The 21,412-nt window shown below is 47.8% G+C and overlaps 1 protein-coding gene across 1 annotated transcript; it reads right to left on the bottom strand.

Annotated features, from left to right (window-relative positions):
* Positions 1-18,832: 18,832 nt before the first annotated feature.
* On the bottom strand, positions 18,833-19,713 carry MAGEF1 (MAGE family member F1; the record flags this gene model as incomplete). Its single annotated transcript, XM_080696559.1, is given in 9 exon segments — positions 18,833-19,036; positions 19,040-19,079; positions 19,081-19,100; positions 19,104-19,246; positions 19,249-19,336; positions 19,338-19,419; positions 19,421-19,499; positions 19,502-19,572; positions 19,574-19,713. Coding segments are annotated over 9 exon segments (867 nt in total).
* Positions 19,714-21,412: the final 1,699 nt, after the last annotated feature.

Here is a 21,412-nt window from a genome sequence, read left to right as displayed (position 1 = left end):
CCTCTTTTTAATTATTAATGTGAGTACTAGAAAGTATGAAATTACCCACATGGCTTCTGTCTGTGGCTTACATGTATTTCCACCTGGCAGTCTGCTCTCGTGCATCATGCAGTCAAAAGCATGGACAGTGCTGGATGGTGCTGGACAGTGGGCAGGTTTCTCCTATTTTGTATGTGATTTTTCTAAGCTTCATCTTTCTTTTGTTTCAAGTAGAATTAGAAAAACCCATTTCAGAGGACTGTCAGAAGAACTAGCATTTTCACAGCTGTGAAAGTAACTAGCATAAACCATTTAACTCAGTACAGGTTGGTTTCCTTCCTTCTGCTTTGTAAGCCACATTTCAGAACACCTCCTAGAGTCAGCTCTCAAGCCTGGGTGCACCCAGAATCCCCTGAGCTTTTAAAGTTATGCCGATGCCAGGGCCCATCTGCGCTAAGTGCATGAGCATATTTAAAGCTCTTCAGGTAATTCTAATGCCTCGTCATGGATGAGAATTCCTGCCCCCATTCCGTGCTCTGCCATGCTCTATGTGCTGGCCTTTGGCATCTTACAGGTGTTTCTTGCTGCTTTAATGATGGCCAATGTCTCTGAAAGCCTACCAGATGCTTCCACTTTCCATACATTATCTCCCACTTTAACCACAACTCTGCATGGGAAATTAGATTAACCCCATTCTGCAGATGAAGACGCTAAGGTTAGAAAGGTGAAAGTCACATGTTAAATACGTAGAGGAAGCCAGGGGGAGCGCTCATCCCCAGGTTAAGTCTGACTCCAAAGTGACAGCCATCGATCACCAGACCAGATGGCCCTTGCTTTCAATTCTTCAGTAAGTAGAATATAAATGTCCAGGGGCAGGGACTTTTTCTCCTTGTTTGCACATGTCTCAAACAATGCATTGAGTGGCCCTTTGTAAATGTGTAATAAACCTCAGAATACGTGTGGGAGAGGATCCCGCCGAGCAGGCTGAAGGGTGGGAGAGCCTCTAGGGTAGGAAGGACTGAGCTCCGTGCTGCTGGGGCAGTTTTGGGGGGCTCCCTCAGGCAGGCCTCTAACAAGTGCAGAGGTTCTGGAAAGGACAGCAGGCAGGTGATAGAGGCTCCTTGGCTTCAAACCCAATATTTTCCCCCAGTCACTCTGTCCTGGCAACTGTCTGGTTCTAGAGCTCTGCTGGGAGCCCAGGTCCTATAGGGTAGGCATGGGGTTTGGTGATTCCTGGGTGGGTGGCAGGTTTCCCAACCCCACACTGGCTGTTTCTCCCTCACTCAGCTTCTCCAATTGCCAAAACTGAGGGCTGCCTGGGATTTTCTAGAGCAGTTCTGAGTCCATGCGATTTTTTTTTTTCTTTTACAAAATAGGTGGTTTATTAAAGGCTTGACTAGATGTGATTCAGTGTTCTACTTTTGTAAAACTTCAAGTACAAGCCTGACTTGGTGGCACACACCTGTAATCCCAGTACTTGGGGAGACTGAGACAGGAGGGTTGCAGGTTTGAAGACAGCCTCGGCAACTTAGGGAGACCCTATTTCAAAATGAAAATAAAATAGGCTGAAGGTATGGTTCAGAGATAGAATGCCTTGGGCTCAAACTACAGTATCAGGGGTGGGGAGAACAAAATAAAACCATCAAATATATTTAAGATGTTCTTAACTCGGAGAGGAAGAAGGCCTCTGTCTCCCACCACCCACTGGACTCAGCTGCAGGATTCAGGACAGATAAACTGCACAGTGACGCTGAAAGACAACTGCGGTGTTGTGGCAAGTGGTGGGGACTCTGGATCCTCATTCTGGAAGTGGCATCATTATAATTATTAAATTCAAAAAGTAAATATAATGGAGGTAGGAGAACAGAAGTGGAGGTACATGAGATGTGGCTGTGCTATAAAATGACAGAGAATTCTTTCTCTATTTGCCAAATTTTCCATAATGTCTATATATATGACTTTTGCAAAAATGCAAAAAAAAAAATCCTTTGGGGTGATACATCTCATAGGGTTTGATACACACTCCTTCATCTGTTGGCTGGGTTCAGGCCACTTGGACTCCTAGGGCTTCCTTTCCTAGGAGGTGACTAGAACAGAGACAGCAGGCCCAGCAGGGCACCCGGGAGAGCCTGCCAGCCCCTTCTCTGAGGGGGTGACTCAGGCGATTTTTCCCACAGCCAATCTGGCACTGAAAGACAGAAGGGCTGTGTCCTCCTCACCCCAAATCGCTCTCCAGGAGCAGCTCCTTTGGGGGTCCATAATTAGGCCCCTGTGTTCTGCCGGCAGCAGGAAGGGAACTGGGAGGCCCACCACAGCAGACAGCATCTCCCCTTCTGGGGTCCCCCAAGTCCACAGCAAGCCAACCCTGACACTTCCCGGCCCTGCCCGGTGGGCGCGAGGGCAGCCCAGCCCTGTGGTCTTCGCCGCCCGGGCGTGCGGGCCTGGCAGGCGCCCAGAGCTGCAGTTGCTGAGGGTAAACAACTCTCCCTTTCCTGTGTGGCTCTCCCCTCTTCCCAGGGTGGTTGGGACCCCACCCAGAAGCTACCCAGCCCACTCTGGCATTTCAGGCCAGTCCACAAATCAAGTAGGCAATGGGGTAGAGTAGTTCTAAGCTTTAGACCCATTCAGACGTTGGTTCAAATCTTGTCTGGTTTTGCAATCTTGGGAAAATTACATATAGTCAATTTCATATGAAAAGTGGCTTAAGAACCCCTGTGTTGCAGGGTTATGCTGAGGGTCAAGTGAGAGGAAATGGAGTGCAGCCCCTTGCAGGCTCACAGATAACCCCTGCTACCGGGGCTTGGAGCTCCGAGCCCCTCCAGAGCCAGGGCGGGGCCTCAGGCATTGGCCCCTCCTAGCTCCACCCTCCTGTGGTTGTACTTGTGGGGCTGCCTTTGGGAGGGAGAGCCCGGGACTCGGGCTGGCTACCGGGCTTTCCCTGGGCTTGGAGGAGTGATGTAATGCCTCAAAAGTGCACCCTTCTTGGCAGGAGAGCTCTCTCTTTCTCAGGGGACGGTGTTTGTTTTATTTCTTCTTCTTATTTTTTGATACTGGGGATAGGACCTAAAGTGTTCTACTTTTGACTTACACCCCTAGCTCTTTTTATTTTTTATTTTGAAACAAGGTATGGCTAAATTGCTGAGGTTAGCCTTGAATATGCAATCCTCCTGTCTCAGCCTCCCAAGTACTAGGATTACAGGCGTGTGCCATCATGCCCAGTTGCTTCGGGAGGGTGTTTATAATGACTGTCTCTGTTTATAATCGTGGTGATGGGGTGATGGTGAGGGGCTGGCCTCCCATGGGGCCTCCCATGGGCTCTCAGGCCCTAGTCAAGTCCCACTGAGGAGCACAGAGCCAGCAGACCAACTCCAGGATGGAAGGCTTGGTGGTGTGTCAATTAAAGACATACACAGGCTTTGGGAGTATTTCCAGGGAGCAGGGTCTGCTTTTATAGACTCAGCAATACAGTGATGATGGTGATGTGGTCACAATTTGGATAGCACTTTGACCTACCCACTCTTGCTCCTCTCTCTGTGGGTGGTATTGTTATTATCTCTCTTTCACAAATGAGGCCACTGAGGCTCAAAAGGGTAACTGATGACAAGGGTACCTGATTCAACAATGTCTCCTGACCACGAATCCTGGAATCAAACACGAGAGGACAGGGTGTAGCTTGGTGGTATTGTGTTTACCTAGCATGTGTGAGGTCCTGGATTTTATCCCCAGCACCAATAAATAAATAAACAAAAATAAAAAAACAACCAAACAAAAAATTGAGTAGACCTGAGCTGCGTGGGAAGTCTCCTGGGGCTCCTCTCTTTGTGCTGAGCCCCTGCACACACCAAAGGAGGTCTTCTTGGTTCTCCCATTGGTGGAGAAAGTGAGCATTTGATGAAAATGGAGGTGGGGAAACGCGGAGGTGGGGTAGTACTGGCCAGGTGTCGGGTGTGCAGTCTCCAAGCTGAGCAGGCACAGGCCTCAAGGCCAGGGTGGTGTTTCAGGAGTTGGAGTTTGCGGGCTCCATTTGTGGCATCCCCAGTAGGACACAACCTAGTTCCTTCCACAACCCAGCCTCATCTCTTGGGATGAGAATGAAGTTCTCCTTCGTGTCTACCTTTTGGTGCATCCGAAGCCATCAGAGGAAGAGGAATTTATGGAAAGGCTTTCCAGGTAGCAAACATCATCCCTCCCCACCCCCAGAAAAAAACACAGAATACTACTCAGATAGGTGTGAAGGGAACTGCTTTCCTGTCTTTTTTTTTTTTTTTAGTACTGGGGATGGAACGCAGGGCCTTATGCTTAATGGGCAAGTGTTTTACCACTAAGCCACATGCCCCTGCCCTTTTTATTTTTTATTCATTTATTTTTGGCACGAGAGAGCTACACCCTCAGATCTTTTTATTTTGAAACAGGATCTCCCTGAGTTTCTGAGGGTCTTGCTAAGTTGCTGCAACTGGCCTTGAATCTGTGATCCTCAAGTCTCAGCCACCCAAGTACTGGGATTACAGGTGTGCGCCATCACACCTGGCTTATTTTTAAAAGCTTGGCACAGGTCTTGCTGGCCTGGAACTTGCCATTCTCCTGCCTTAGCCTTCAGAATAACTGGGGTTTGTGCCATCATACCCGGCACATCTTATTTTGAGTCTGGGTCAAGTGTCCAGGTCTCCAACCTGCTAGAGCAGGAGGGGCAGAGGCAAACTTACTAAGATCAGGAGATCCTTGCTGGCAGCAAGCCCTATCTCCATTTCCTGCTTTGGAAAACGTGATGACCTAGGAACCCCCTGCCTGGGAGGCCCAAACCTAGCAACAAAACCTTGTTTCAAGAGCCTTTGACTTCCAAATTGCTATGGGGAACAGAGAAGAGGTAGGAGGAGGGAAAGGAGGTCCTGGATTGGGTGTCCTGAAGCTGCCATCAGCTTGGCCACTGCCTGTCCCTCTGCCGGTTGTATGGTGCTGCATTTTTCAGCAGTAGTACAAAAGTCCTTTAGCGCAGGCCGCCAACTTCCTGACTTGAAACACTAGCCTGAGGTCTCCCTGGGCCCCTGAGCACAGGCAGGCAGACCCTCAGGCCGGTTCCCAGAAACTGCTCAACCCTCCCTTCTCTGCTCAGTCCCTTCTTCTAGCATTGCTCAAGTAATAAAATAAAACAGCATCATAGCCATAAGCATTTAGGGATTGCCTACTATGAGCCAGGTGCTGTGTGAGGTGCCTCGCTCATATTCTCATTAGTTACCCTGCCTGCTTCAGAAAGAGGCACACCACATAGAGAACGGGCATATTGTTTTACTCATTGATACATTGGTCTCCCAAAACCATTGTGTTTTGTTTGTTTGTTTGTTTGTTTGTTGGTGATACTGAGGATGGAACCCAGGGGCCTTCTACTTCCGGCTATACTCACAGACCTATTATATTTTATTTGGAAATAGGGTCTCTTAAGCCAGCTGAGGCTGGCTTTGAACCTGCGCGATCCTCCTGTCTCAGCCTCCCAAGTTCAGGGATTACAAGCGTGCGCCACCACACCCGGCTCCAAAACCATTGTTTTCATGGAGAAAATAGATTCACCTATATTGCTTTTCAAGGAGACTTCCAGAAGCCTCAGCCTGAGGTAGGGTCGTCACTGCCCATGTCCACAGTGGGCGCGACCTCTTCAGATGAGACACCTATAAGTCGTAAGTGTCTTTCTGGTCCCAGCTGTTCTTCTCATCAAGGAGGCTGTCTTTTAGATGTCTGTTTTTCTGGCTTTTCTCCCTCTTGCTCAACAGCTGAGCTCTTTGCTGCCAAGATTGGAGGGGCAGAGATTCTGGGACCAGCTATGCACTGGCAGGCCATGGGAGGCCTTAGCCAGCCTCCCATGCCAGCCACCACCGGGGCCCTGGGCCACTGCCCCTGTAGGAGCAGCCAGGAGAGTGCAGGGTTTAAGGGAGGGCTGTTGGTGTAGGGTGGGAAGGAACGTTCCTCCAGCCTGTGGCAGGAGCTGGCTAGCTAGAGGCCTTTTTCACGGCCCAATGCAGTGCTGCTCTTGTGTTTATGAGCTTTGTGAGATTTAGACCACTCTGTATTAGCCACAGGTTTTTGGGGGTCACATCAAAGGTTAGAAAGCTGTGGAAAGAGTTCTTTCCCCATGAATCACACTTCCCAAAAACGTAAATCTGAGAGGAGCCAGTTTGCTTTATAGAGCTGGCAGCAGAAAGGGGACAGCAAGAACTCCTGGGGAGGGTTCCTGGAGAACCTCTAGAAGGCTGGACAAAGGAATTCTCAGAAAGGAGAGGAGCCAGAGAAGAAAGACCCACTGGGACCAGTTAGATGTACCAGAGTTGGGGACTGCAGTCAGGCAGCAATAGGGCTTCATATGCAGCTGGCCTGGGATGACTGGGCTCCTGTATTGACACATACACGGGGCAACCCGTATTTCCTTATTCCCTCCTGGAGAGATTTTGGTGTCTCTTTTATGAAATCCTCCAGATGAGCACAGATTATATGTATCCATGTGCTTACTGAACCCTATTGCTGGCCACTTTCCAGTTCTACCTTTGAGGGCAGAGGCTTTTGTTCTGCAGCTTGGCGCATGATATATTTGTGCTCAACAAATGTCTGTGGGCTGAATGGAGGGCTACAGGCTACTTTAACATTTGGAGACTGATGGTGAAGCCCAAGCATTTGGAGCTAGGAAGAGTCTTGATTTCTTTTTTTTCTCTTCTTTCTTTCTCTCTCTCTTTCTTTCTTCCTTCCTTTCTTTCTTTCCTTCCTTCCTTCCTTCCTTCCTTCCTTCCTTCCTTCCTTCCTTTGCAGTACTGGGGATGAAACCCAGGGGCATTGTACCTCTGAGCTACAATCCCAGTTTTTAGTCTTTTTATTTTTGAAACAGGGTCTCACTGAATGGCAAAGGGCCTCACTACGTAGCTGAGGCTGCCTGAGAACCATGATCCCCCAGTCTCAACCTCCCAAATGCTGGCAAGCTAATGCACCATTCATTTAAGACCCAGATCAACCACCACCTGCTTTAGGAAGCTCCCTCGATGGTCTTTTGTTCCTTTCATCCCTTCTCTACTTCTCACATTCCAGCCCCTCCACTAGCACCATGACAGGGAGGCTCTAAGAAGCCCATCCTGATGGGACACACACATCTGCTGGTCATTAGAAAGACCTGTGAGTGGCACAGTGGGGTCTACAGAGCACTGGAGAGGGAGCTGCTCACTTGCTTTGTCAAAGAAGCAGGCTTCACAGAGGGAGTAGGGTAGGGGTGTGGCAGAACTGCCCTCTGCTTCCGTCTAGATTTGGCTCTCTGGGGCACAGAGAGCTTAGTGTGTACTCCGAGGTCACATAGCTAATAAGCAGGTCTCATGACCTTGTTCCTCAACTTGCTCAGGGCCATGTGAGAGGAGGTCTCTGCAATGGCTGTGGGTTCATTCCTGGGCCAGCCGGGTGACCTGCCTGGGCCTCTGTCGACAGTGCAGCTCCTCACCTGCCTCAGCATTTGGAAGCCAGGCTGTCTTGTTCCTCTGCTCCACGTCCCCCACTTTTTTCCGTAGGCTCTACTTCCATGGTGATTAGAACGCCTCTGCACCCTCAGGCAGCAGGATGCTGCCCTTTGACTGGCCACCCTGGCTGCCATGCTGCCCTCCAGGGTGTCATGGGGCACTGGGGGCTTCAGCTCCTCCAGGCCGAGGCACACCTCACTCCACCAAGCAGAGTCCCTGCCAGCTTCTGCCAGCATCCCCAGCCAGTCTTCTCTACCAGGACTTCTGGACACCGCCATTTCCCTGGGATCACCAACAGTGACATCGCCCATTCCTGCCTACTTGGTTGCCACAGGCCAAATCTTTACTTTGCTCTATAGCAACATGCTTTAGGAGAGAGGCTTGGGCTCCATAGTGAGGCAGACTTGGTTCAACTCCTGTATCTGCCAGTTCTCAGAGTTCCTGAACTCCTCTGAGCCTCCTCTCCTCATCTGTAAAACGGGATGATACCTACTTCATAGAAACATATGGATGCACCAAGACATGATGGTACTTGTTCTGAGTGTGGGACATGGCTCCTGGGCCAGCAGAGCTGAGAGCAGTGCTGCTTACAACAGCTTTTCACATCAGTCAGTCCTGTTGACCCTCACTGCACAAAGAAACCTTAACTGTGCTTGCTTCACAGCGAGGGGATTGGGGCTCTGTAGGAATAAGTGATTGTGCATCTGGCAGTCCAAGAATAACTCTATCCCATCTCCTTCCACCGTCAGTGTCCCAGCCCGATGCTGAGAAACCCCATCCTCTCCCATACTCGGAATACTGGTGCCAACAGGCTCATTCTGGCTCACCCCATGGTCCCCACAAACCCCTCAGTGGAGAAGAGCGAGCGAACAGTAAGTGGGCAGGCTGCAGGGTGGCTGGGGCTCCCGAGGCCCCTTTGAGATATTTCTTCCTCTTCTGGCTTTCTGGGCCCCAGGAAGGAGGGTGCCGAGTTGGGAGCTGGGGCTCCCCTCTGCCTGCAGCCCGGTCCTGGCTGGAGCAGCCTGGCAGCTGGTTGGCCAGCGCTGGCAGCCTCACGGCCGCGCTGCACAGCTCCGCGCCTCTCCTCGTCAGTTTATTCCTTCCAGATACACAGTCGCTGCTTTTTATTTGGATCACTTTTCTGTGTTATGGTATTTGGGTTGTTTTTCCACCCCTCCCCCACCCGCTTTCCCCCATGGCAGGATTCCTAAGAAGACTAGTTTTTGGAGCGAGTTGAGAGCACATCTGCTCTCTGGCTGCGGCATACCAGGAGGGCCCCATCAGGGGGCTAGGGGCTCAGGGAGCCAGGGCATGCTGGGCAGTGCAGGCCAGTGGGCAGGGCCAGGCCCAGGCAGTGAGGCCTGTAAGGGCTGGTCCCTTGATGCAGCAGGCAGGGCTGGGCCTGGGGGCGGGGAAGGGGCTGCGGGTTCTGCTGAAGTCCTACAGCCACAGCTCAAAACTCTCCCCTAGATGTGGCTGCTGGCTCTCAGCTCAGATATGTATAGGCCAGACTTGGGGTGAGAGAGAAGCCAAGATCCTTCCCTGTTCTTCAGTCCGCTCTCTTATGAGATCTGTTGAAGTCACTGTGTGTGTGTGTACCCATGTGTGTACTAGAAGAAGGTAGCAGTCCTGTGTAGGTTTAAAAGTCACAGGGCCTGAGTTTTATTCCTGGCTTTCCCAGCAACTGGCTGTGAACTTGGGAAAGTTACTGTGAAGTAGGATTACTACCATACCTCTTTCACAGGGTCCTTGCAAGGGTTAAATTAGTTAATACTTCCTGGCACACCGTAAGTGCTTAATAAATGTTTTTGCTATTATTATTATATGTGCATTGGGGTGTGTGGAATTTAGCAGATTCAGGGTGGTGCTTCTTGGACTTTGGAGTGTGAGAACTGCTCCCCAGCTTATTAAAAGTGCTGGCTTCTGGGCCTCGCCCACAGAGATTCTGATTCAGCAGGGCTTGGGTGGGCTCAGGAATTTACAGTTTAATCCAGAGGCCCTGATGATGTTGACACGCTGGCCCAGAGTTTGATCTGGAGTCATCTGAGGTATCTGGATGAACAGAGACTTGGAATGGGCTGGTGTGTGCTTACGTGTGTGTGTGTGTGTGTGTGTGTGTGTGTGTGTGTGTGTGTGTGTGTACAAGCCTGCTCACTGGTGTGTAAGGGAGGTAACTAGGGTTGAGGAGGACTGGATTACTTGCTGGACTCTGTTATGTTCTTCAGAACTGCACTGCAAATAGAGCTGGAGACTCAGAGACGGGGTGGATTGAAATGAAGCCAAGAGGCAGAGGGTGGCTCCTGCCTTGGCACTCTAGGAAAAAATGAAGATTCATTGGGGTAAGCAGGAGATTGACACAGCCTCACTGAATGGTCTGAGTTAGACCAGCCTGGTTTATAAGTCTAGGACATGGCAGATGGCAAGGAGGGGTATAAAATTGCAGTTAGCTCCAGGCCAGAAAGGCAGAAGGGTCTATACCCTGAGAGCAGCAGCAGCAGAAGCAGGATTTGGAAGTGAGAAGCCCCAGACTGAGCAGCTGTGCCAAACCTTCCTCCCTCAGGCTGGGCATCTGAGCACCCGAAAAGCACTCGAGCCAGGGCTGGGCTCCGGAGCCGATTGCCTCACCAGCTGAGCCAGGCCATGGCCAGACTTGAGGGGACAGCTTAGGATAAGAATTGGTTCTATAAACCCAGCCGTGTGAGAGCTTGGAGTTTCTTGATTTGTTTTTCTCAGACTATTTCTTAGTAAAGATCTTTTTAAAAAGTTCATTTAGACTCAGCTAAGAAAAGAAGGAGGTGTGTTGTGGTAGGGCTGGATGCCTGCTGGGGAAGGAGACTGGGGAGATCACCATGGGGCTGATGGTGCCAGGCCATCCCTCCAGCAACAGGCCAGGTGTGGCAGTTCTTGAGAGCTAGGTCCTCCCCACTTGGGGTCTCCTTTCAGGCAGTGGGTTTTCTTTTCTCTTTTTACTTTCTTTCTTTTTTGTAGTACTGGGGACTGAGCCCAGGACATACTAAGCAAACACTCTGTGCTCACACTGAGCTACATCCCCAGCCTTTTTTTATTTTAAGACAGGATCTTGCTAAGTTGCCGAGGCTAGTTTTGAATTTGTGATTCTCCTGCCTCAGCCTCCCAAGTAGCTGGGTCTACAGGTATGTATCACTGCACCTGGCTCAGGCAGTGGCTTTGATCTGTGTCTAAGTGTATGTGAAGGGTGCAAGTGGCTACATAGATGTGCATGTGCACAGATGAAACTCATATGTGTGCATCCATTCATTTAAGAACAATAACAAGATATTTAGAGTCTGCTATGTTCTAGACCCTGTTCTAGGAGCCTGAGATATATCTATGGAGAAAAGATTCCTGCACTGGAGAAAGTTACAGTCTTTGGGGATTTTGTATCTGGAAAGGATGGCTATATGTATGTGGGTATGAGTCCATCATGCACATAGACAGAAAGAAGGAAGAAGACATGAACAAGCACTGGCTGACCTGAGTTAGGAGCCATCTGACATCTTCCAGACTTGTGATCTTAGGCAAAATACTTTGGGGGCTTCAGGGGTGTGTGTGTGTTACTGGGGATTGAACTCAGAAGCGGTCTACCTCCAGCCTATAGGCAAAATACTTTTGGAGCTTCAGAGGCTCTGTGTGTGTGTGTGCGCGCGCGCGTGTGTGTGTGTGTGTGTGTGTGTGTGTGTGTTTTATACTGGAGATTGAACTCAGAGGCAGTCTACCACTGAGCCATTAATTGTACTGGGGATGGAACCCAGAGGCATTCTACCTCTAAGCTATACCCCCAGCCCTATTTTTTTTTCTTTATTTTGAAACAAGGTCTCACTGAGTTGCAAAGGGCCTAAATAGCTGAAGCTATCCACAAACCGCAACCTTCCTGTCTCAGCCTTCCAAATGCTTATTTTATTTTACTTTATTGAGACAAGGTCTGGCTAAGTTGCCGAGGCTGGCCTTGAACTTGTAATCCAAGTGGGAAAATAATCTTTGTTTTCATAACTGTTGCAAGACTAAATGTGAAAATATTTGGAAATCTGTAAAGAACCTCAAATATAGTAGTTGCCAAATAGTCATTTTTCTTATGTTTCCTATTGAGTTGGAGGAAATATTTCTTTATATATATACCAAGCGTGTTTGTGTCTGGGCAAGGTGCCTTGCCTGTCTGAGAGGTCTGAATATGTGGGTTCTCCCAAAGTGAGAACCTCCTTTCCTAGGATATATCTTGGATGTGTAGATATCTCAGGTCTGATGAAAGATGGAGTTGCTTGGAAAATTCCATTCCAGGCAAGGAAGTTCACTAATAAAGATGAGAGAAAAGGCGGCTAAGCCTGGAATCCTGAGTTGGCCCATTTAAGCCTGGGCTTAGATCTGTCCTGAGTTCTTCCAGCTGCATTGTTACTCTTTGCTTGCTGTTCTGTTTTTAGTGCACACAAATACTTGACCACCCCCTGTTGACACCCACCAAAGACAACCTGAGCTTTTCTCTGCCCAGATCTACAATACCCTGGCCACGTTCTCCTAATTCCCCAGATTATTTGTAGATTGGAAGGGCACTAGCATTGTCATTTTGGGACCAAGTGACATATCTTGGAACAGAGCTGGGGATAAAGACACTAGACCCCAGGAGCATCAGAGGAGGCAGCAGCCATAGACACCAGAGACCCCACAAGGAGCATTCCCAGGAAAGGGTCCTTCCATGGCCTCCATGAACCCAGCTCATGAATGCACCACGAAATGGGTCTATCTTCATGTGCAATGCCTCATTGGGGGCACTCAGAAATATTAAGGAAAATATCACAGGGGGTGATTTTCAATGTCATTGTAACTCTCAATTAAGGCAACAACAAATCATTTATACTCTGAGCAAGTGCTGGAGATAGAAAACCACCCTACACTGTTAACCATGGTTGCATCTGGGTGCTGGCATCGTAGATAATTAATTTTTAAAAAATATTAAACATTCTAATTTTCCTACTATAAGCATTTGTAATTAGGAAAAAAAAAAAAAAAGTAATGCCAGATCTGGTGGAGTACACCTATAATCCCAGTACTTGGGAGGCTGAGACAGGAGAATCGCAGTTTCAAGGCCAGCTTCAGCAATAAAAAAGTGCTGGGAATGCAGCTCAGTGGCAGAGTGCCCCTAGCTTCAATCCCCAGTAAGGACAGGGAAGGAAGGCAGAGAGAGGGAGGGAGGGAGGGAGGGAGGGAGAGAAAGAGAGAGAGAGGGGGGGGGAGCGCGAGAGAGAGCGCGCGAATCTATGAATAAATATTTTATCTTTCCCCTTCAAGGCTCAGTGGAAGTCTGCACAGTTTCCAGCGGTGCTAGACCTGCAGTCGCTGCTGTCAGTGTTTACGCCTGTCTGAGGTGCACTGCTGGCTCTGCCAGTCCCTTTGCCTAAGGAACAGCTCTCCTGCTACCCAGCCTCCCCCTCCACTCACCCTTCTTGCTGGAGCTGCTTCTCAAAAATATGCCAGCCTGCTTCATACTTGCAGTTTTCTCTGCCAAGACCTTCTTTCTAGTCCCCCACAGCTTCTGGGGACCCTGCTTATCGCTTCCAGTTGTGACTCGAATGTCACTTCTGTGAGGCTTTTGCTGACTGTTTTAAGATTGCACAGCCTCCCAGAACTCTCTCCCCATTCCTACTTCATTTCTCCCTAGGATACACATCATCATCTAATAGGTTCTGTGTCATATTTTCTTACTGCCTATCTCCTTACCCTGCATGTAAGCTCTATGAGGGTAAGGATGTGTTTACTTTGTTCTGTGCTATAATCTCACCGCCTATGTGTATATCTGACATCTTTTTTTTTTTTTTTGGTGGTGGTGGTACTGGGGTTCCTGGAAACCCTTCTACCTCCGGGCTACACTCCCAGACCTATTTTATATTTTTATTTGGAAACAGGGTTTCTTAAGACAGCGAGGCTGGCTTGGAACCAGCGAGATCCTCCTGTCTCCACCTCCCAAGCGCGGGGATTACAATCGTGTGCTACCATGCCTGGCTTATGTCTGACATCTTGAAGATGCTCAATAAATATTTGTTGAGCAAATGAATACATTTTATAATAACAATACTTATCACATACCAGATACTGTATTGGTATTTCCCTATTCAGCCTTCATAGCACTTTGAGGTAGGAAGCCATATCTATTTTCAAGATGAGAATACCAAAGCTTAGAGAGGCTAGGCAACCCAGCTGGAGTTACCTTGTTATCATGAACGGAGTGGGAGCTGAATGCATGTCTGTCTGCTCCAGGAGCCAGCAGCCTTCCATTTCAGGAGGCCTTCTCCATCTTCATGGGTCAGGGATGTAACCTCCTGACTCTTATGACAGTGGATGCTGGTCCCCCACCACATGGACACAGAGCCACTGGAAAATCTGGGTGATGTCTCCAAGGTATCACCACTCAAAAACAGGCTCCTCAGCTGGGCGTGGTGGAGCATACCTGTAATTCCAGTACTTGGGAGGCTGAGATAGAAAGATCACAGGTTCAAGGCCAGTCTCAGCAACTTAGTGACCCTTCAGCAACTTAGTGAGACCGGTTCAAAATGAAAGATTAAAAAAGGGCTGGGGGTATAGTTCAGAGGTAGAATGCCCTTGGGTTCAATCTCCTGTAACACACACACACACACACACACACACACACACACACACACACACCCCCCTCCTCTCCCAGTTAGAGTCCTATAACCAGGGAAGCCAACTTGTACCATCCCTCACCACTGCCTCCACCCTCCAGTCTGGATGCTCTACGTATATTAATGAGCAGTAAGGGAGGTTTTCTTTTCTTCCCTCTCAGCCACATTTTTCCAACAGAATGCTGGTTGCTGCTAAGGATCCACTGAGGGCCAGTGGGACAGAATATCAGCTGGAACCTGGAAGATTTAGGGTCAAGTTCTGAGTCTGTCCCTCACTAGTCACGTCATGAGCCTGGCAATCTTCTATTTATTTATATTTTTTGTACTGGGGATTGAACCCAGGGGTGCTCTACCTCTGAGCTATACCCCAGCCCTTCTTATTTTGAAACTGGATCTTGCTAAGTTGCTGAGGCTGGTTTTAAACCTGCAATTCTCCTGCCTCAGCCTTCTAAGTACTAGAAGAACAGGCGTCACCACCACACCTGGCTCTGGCCAAGTCTTTTAACTTGTGCATTGAGAGAATGGAACTTCTTTCCTGTGGTTTTCTTATTGTATCCTAATGTTGGCAATGTCAAATCTGCTTCATAGGGATGTAGCGCAGATGCAGAGGCCGTGTGGCTATCATATGTGCAACCATGCCTAGCACAAAGGCTTCACAAATGCTGGCTGCCACTATTACTGGTTGGGACTCACTGGGAAGCTGGGCAAAGCCTGGTACTGGCTGGTAGGCTGGGGTGTGGAACACAACTGTAGCTGACCCCTACTCCATTCATCCACTAAGCTCCCTTAGACTTACATTTTTTGTTCAAGGTCACAGTAGTCTTGACTTTTAAAGTCTTGATTAGAACATTTTTCAGAGTACCTAACCTCCTCAGTCAATATAGTTTCTGCTGGGAGGTTAATTGTTGCCATCTCTGCTGGACTGCACAATTTTAGGAATAATTTGCACAAGTATCAATTGCCACCATGACTAAAGCATGAAGCATAATTACCTCAAGTGGAAACTGTGATTAGGCCTGTGAATTGAGGCCTGATTTGCAGGGGCTGCAAATGAGCTGTCACCTCTGCAGTGCTAAGTGCCTGCTGGTTGTTGGGACTGTAATCAACCTGAGCCTGTTTCCAAACACCATCCTCCCAGCTCCAATGGGTCAGTGCAGGGATCTCCCTGCAGTGTGGCCGAATGGGAGACCTTCCTGTTGTTCAAGATATGATTCAAAGTTTTCAAGAGAATTTCCTTCACTGGTTTGTTTCCTGGTTGTGCTGTAAGTGTGATTTGGAGTAATCCATCTGCCATTACTTTTCAATCAAATCTCATCTTGCCCAGGAAGATCTAGTTTGATGTGTGTCTGAAGAGGAAGGCAACCAGGCATCATGTAAATGACTGTAAGTAACAGAGGAGTTCATCTCTTGCCCTTACCATGGCCAATGCCTCACACATGGGCCCAGAGGCCACACTCTCAGTACTTCTGAGAAGTTGGTGATGGCATCCGTGACATGAAAGGTCTTTCATCCTGAAGCAGGGGTACAAGTTCTGCCATCTGTACCATCTGGAAACAACACTGGGAATCACAATTGCAGGTCCACAAATGCTACTTGATTATTCCATGGCATTAAAAACTAATTTGAATCTTATTAGAGAGGGGAGCCTAAACAGTTTATAAGGGCCTACAAGGGCAAAATATGCTAAATTTGAACAAAAATACACATTCCACATGTAGTCAACAGTCTGAGAACACTGAAGAAAGTGGGCAAAGCTGGAATCAATATCCACAGATAATCCTCAACTTTATTTTAGCCTCCCTTTTTACTCTCCTGCAGGCCAGCATCTTGTAGTTACCTTGGCTATAGCCTTCATATCTCCAGACAGTGGTTTTTGAAGAAAGTTGAGTCAGGTGACAGATGACCCAAGTCTAAAAGGAATTCCAATAAAGAAATGTAAAAGAAGTGTGGCCTCTTGACTCAGACATAAACTTAAATTCTTACCCTTTTACAAATGATCTGTGAGACTTTTATATATTCTGACTATATCTGCTTAGCACAAGACCAAACAGTATCTAACCTGAAAGACTGTTTAAAAAATATGTAAAGTATAAAAAACTGGCTCTTAAGCATCAAGTGATATTACTATCATGAATATTTGTAATATGGAGGTATTCAGCAATACCTGCTTTACAATGTGACTATAAAAATTAGGAAGAAAATGCCTTTGATGTATAGGTGTTTAATAAATGGGACTGTTAGTCCCATATTTGCCATGTTTGCCTTGAGCAAAGCCATCTCTCTCGGTGGCAAAATAGAGAGTATTTCTATTCTACACCTTACTTCTTTGAAGACTGTAGTGCCAACCAGTGATAATTACACGTGTCGCACTTACTTAGTGGAATTGTAATAACTAAGACTACGTATAATTTAAAGAAGGCCAAAATGTGCTAGGATGAAAAATAATGAACTGGGGGGCAAGAGATTAGGTTCTAGCTTTAATCCTATCTTTTACCAATCAAGTGACCTTTGGCAAATCATTAAGTAATCTAACTTTTAGGTGTACACACTGACTGCTCAGCCACTATGAGAAAATACAAATGTGAGAAACTATCATTGCTCCTTGAAGGCAAACCCAGGCTTCCCATTTTAATAACCTTGGTATCCAGCAAAGACATTAGTACATAGTGGGCACTCAATATTTTTGTTAGTTGAATGAATTTGAAACTACTCAGAAGTCATATTTTTAAATATTAGCACTTTTTTTGCCTATAATCTGACAGGTTTTGATCTGAGTTGTTGGATCTCTGGGCCTGAGGCCCAAAGTAACTTGTATTCCATGCCAACTTTAATATTATTTGTTATTGGACACAATTGGAAGCAGAATATTTGCAGCAAAGAAAAAAAGAAAGCAGTCTTCTATTATGACAGCTGAAGAAAAATAGTTTCACAGTCCCCCCCACAGCCACCTCTGGTGTGGGTTCCCCTTCTCTAAGTTCCCTAATTAATCTGTGTAGCATTTTTAGAGGATTTATTCCCTAAGTGATGGTGGTAGGCACTGCGGAGGCCAGATCAGCTTACAGATGACTCTTGATGTGTATTAAGAATGTGGGGAGCCAGGCGTGGTAGTGCATGCTTGTAATCCCAGCATTTGGGAGGCGGTGACAGGAGGATCCGGGTTATTGGCCAGCCTCAGCTACTATTTAGTGAGGCCCTTTGCAACTCAGTGAGACCCTATTTACAAATAAAGAATAAAAAATAGGGCTGGGGGTATAGCTTGGAGGTAGAATGCCCCTGGGTTCCGCAAAAAAAAAAAAAAAAAAAAAAAGAAAAAAAAGTGAGGGATGCCTCACAGGTCTTTACCAAATTGGCGGTGGCAGGTGGAAAACAGCAGGTAGAAACACAGAAGAGAGCACTGGGCCTCCTGGTGCCAGGGGAGATCTTTAAGTAGATCTTCTTGGTAGCAGGGAAACATCATAGGTGCCCTCCATCCATAATACATTTTCAGAATTGTTACACTATTCAGTCTCTGAGGGCTTTGGTAGAAAAGGAAAACTTGTAGAGGTTGAAATAAGGGAGATGCAGAGGGCCAAAATGCTGATGGTCACCATCATTGTGCACTCTAACAAATTACCCCTGGGACGTGAGCAATGGCAAATGTAGGGTATTTTCCAAAATTGCCAAGTATTTCTTTTCCCCATACTGAGAAAGCATCTGTGATATATATATATATTTTGTATTGGGGATTGAACCTAGAGCCATTCCTCCTCTGAGTTACATCTCCATCCCTTTTTATTTTTATTTTGAAACAGGGTCTTGCTAAGTTGCTGAGGCTATCCTTGAACCTGTGATCCTATCTCTGCCTCCCAACATATCATTTTGTGTGTGTGTGTATGTGTGTGGGTCTGGGGATGGAACCCAGGGGCATTCAACCTCCAATCTATACCCCCTTCCCTGTTTTTTATTCTTTATTTTGAAACAGGGTCTCACTAAGTTGTGGAGGGCTTCACTAAGTAGCTGAGGCTGTCTGCGAACCGTGATCCTCCAGTTTCAGCCTCCCAAATGCTGGGATTATAGGCATGCGCCACCACGCCTGGCTATATCATTTTAATAGCATCATTTAATACAATCATTTTTAAAACCACCCCTCTCTCCTTCTCCTATCTGCATCTTATCACTGTATTGTAACTTCTGGTTTATTTCCTTTACTCTCCAATTCCAAAAAAGTAGGACACATTCTCTCACCAAATGTCCAAAATAGTACATTGCAAAAACACAAAACAATGTTTGATATGTTTAATTTATTAATTATATCAGGCTATACTTTAATTTACTGTATTTTATTTTTTCTAGGTAGCTAAAAGAAGTATATGTCAATATTTTCATATATATACGACAAAAGTGTTGAAAACTAGACACCAAATTTGCTATTTTTTCCCCTTATGGATCACCATACTGCTAAGTTCCTTCAAACCATTAAAGCATAGCATTACGATGCTATACAGACTGTTTAAGACCACAGAATAAAATGCAAAGTTTTTCTATTTTACATAAACAGCTGTAAAACAAATTCTACAGGAAAAAGGTCAATCTCATTTATAAACAATATATTAAATTTAACAAAACCTAACTATTAAATTTTACAATTTCTTTAGAAATAACTACTCTCCCCTTCCACCTATACTATGTATGACTCCAGAGTAGCTTCTACACTCAGGGGACCCTCCTTGGCCACCTTTTCACCAGCCCTCACCAGGGGCGCAGGTCAGCCCTAGTATTAACTCTGGCCCTGGCTCTAGCCCTCATACTGGCCTCAGCTCTACCACTGGCTCTGGCCCTGTGGACCTCATCTGCCAAGGCCTCAAGGTACCGTGCTGGCCAGTACTGGGATTCTTTTTTACAGAGCTTGGCCACAAACCCCAGGTCTTTCATTTTGCTGATTTCCAGGTAGCTTCAGAGACCCCAAGAGAATTCATACTCGGGTGGATTAGTGTGATACCCGCCTGTAACTGAGGTATCACTGCTGGACAAAATCTTCCATAATAAGCCTCTTGGGGTAATCAAAGAGGAAGAAATACTTTGAAGGAAGTACCCCTAACCGATGCAGCAAGCTCCAGACCTGGGCCTCCTTGGCGCTATTATCTTTCATGAAGATAAGGCCCCGATCACCATCAAGAGACCCACTCTGGGGCCACCTCCTCCTAGGTTCTCCTCCTCCTCCCCAAGAGGTTTTAGTTTGTTGATCAGAATGTAGTGTAGAGTGTTTGCGGTCAAGCTGTTTCAGCTCGAAACCAAAGACATACCGCAGATGTTCTGCGGCCCTTGCGATGACTTCCGAACAGACCCTTCAAGTTTCCGATAACATATTTCACTATCTCAAAGTGTGTGATGGGATCCTTCTTCTTGTCCTTCACCGCAGAACCTGCATCAACTCGACGGCGGCTGGCCTGCGCCGCGCCAGGCCTTTGGCTGCCGGGCCCCGCGCCTTGGGGTGAGGGCGGCCCCGCAGCCCCCTCCTCCCTCGCAGCGCCGCGGTCCTCTTCGGGGGCCTGGGTCTCACCTTCGTGACCGCCGTCCTGCTTCCCCTCGGCTTGGGGGTCCGGGAGACCCCAGCTCTCGGGGGCCTGCATCCTGGTTGCGGGCGGGCAGGTGCACCGCGCGCGCACGAGCAGCCGCGCGGACTTCGGCGAGGGTTGCCCAGATGACCGGGCGGCAGGAGGAGGTACAGGCGCCACGGCAGGGGGGCTCTGTGGCTGCTGGGCGGCACCGCACTAGATTCGGAACGGTGGCGGCAACGCGGGTGCCCGAGACGTGCAGCACCAGCCTCCGTCTCGCCCGCGCCGGCCACTTCGGGGCCCCGCAGCCAAGATGGCGGCCTGCGCGGGGGTAAGTCCCGCCCCTTCCGGTCCACGTGACGCAAGACCCGCCCCTTCCTGCCCCGCCTGGGCGCCCCCCCCCCCCCCGCACACCTAGGCTGGGAAAGCTGTGGAGGGGTGCGGTGTCCCCAGGGCCTGTGACCAGGGCTGACCAGGGCCGGCCCATCTACAGCGCCGAGTTGGGGCAGTTTCAGGATACAAGCGATGGCGCTCTAGCCATATTCTCTCAGTCAGCGTTTATTTTTAAGTGTGTGTGGCCCCAATCTGTAGTGCTTTAGTGTGGCTAAGTGCAGAATGCTTGGAGAAGAGGCTCCGTGGGCCAGTTAGGGGTGGGCCTCAAACAGGAGGCTGGGAAAATTGGGATTTATTTGGGACACAGTGGGAAAAGACTGCGGGGATGGGGGCAGGTGGGTGCATGTCTGTGTCTTTTAGCGTGTCTGGTGCAATGTGAGAATGGATTGGAGTGAGGCTGGCCAAAAACTGAGAATTTAGTTTGAAGGATTGTAACGCAGAATAGGAAATGGGTACATGGAGACCCTCAGAAAGTTGTTCAATGGGTAATTATGACGAGTGGGTCTATAATTCTTTAGTGGGTCTATAAATCTATAGATTCTGCTGTTCCTCTACAGGAGGAAAATGATAGGTAATAACATTGAAGAATGCATACAACTGGTAGTGATGGTGCCTGCTTGAGGAAAGGGAAGGCTTTTTTTTTTTAAACTTTTTACACACTTCAAGCTTTCTCCCACGCCTTGACTCTCTTTCTCTGTCTGAAGTGCACTCTCAAACATCAACACCTCTCCAAATCCTATCCACTATTCGAGGCACATCTTAAACATTACCTTTCCAAAGTCTTCCAACACCTTAGTTGCAGTGCATAGAACTGACTCACTATCATCTCTTAATCACCATGGCAAAGTATATTTACTTAACAGCCATGTATATGGCCTTATTATGTGTGAGGCTCTGTTTGAAGAACTTTGCAAATATTCATTTCATTCTCAGTAAGGAAAGCACCGTTATAATCCTCATTTTAGAGATGACACAGTCCTGTGACATTTGTTATTTACTAGCTAAGTAATAATCTTGGGTAAGTTACCTCAACTCTCTGCCCTCAGTTGCCTTATCAGTACAATGGGTATGATAGTAGTAACAGATTTGTAGAGATTATATAAAGTAACACACATAAGCATTTTTTTTTTTCTTTTTGGTGGTACTGGGGTTCCTGGAAGCCCTTCTACCTCCGGGCTACACTCCCAGACCTATTTTTACATTTTTATTTGGAAACAGGGTCTCCCAAGCCAGCACGGGCGGCTGCCTTCGAACCTGCACGATCCTCCTGTCTCTGCCTCCCAGGCGCGGGGATTACAAGCGTGTGCCACCACGCCCGGCCACACATAAGCATTTAACACAGTGCTTGGTACATACTGAGTATTTAGTAAACCTTAGCTAT

Source organism: Muscardinus avellanarius (assembly GCF_963383645.1).
Source record: "Muscardinus avellanarius genome assembly, chromosome: 5".
Lineage (NCBI taxonomy): Eukaryota > Metazoa > Chordata > Mammalia > Rodentia > Gliridae > Muscardinus > Muscardinus avellanarius.
The sequence above is the reverse complement of the archived record's forward strand: the minus strand, read 5'-3'. Positions and strand labels throughout refer to the sequence as shown.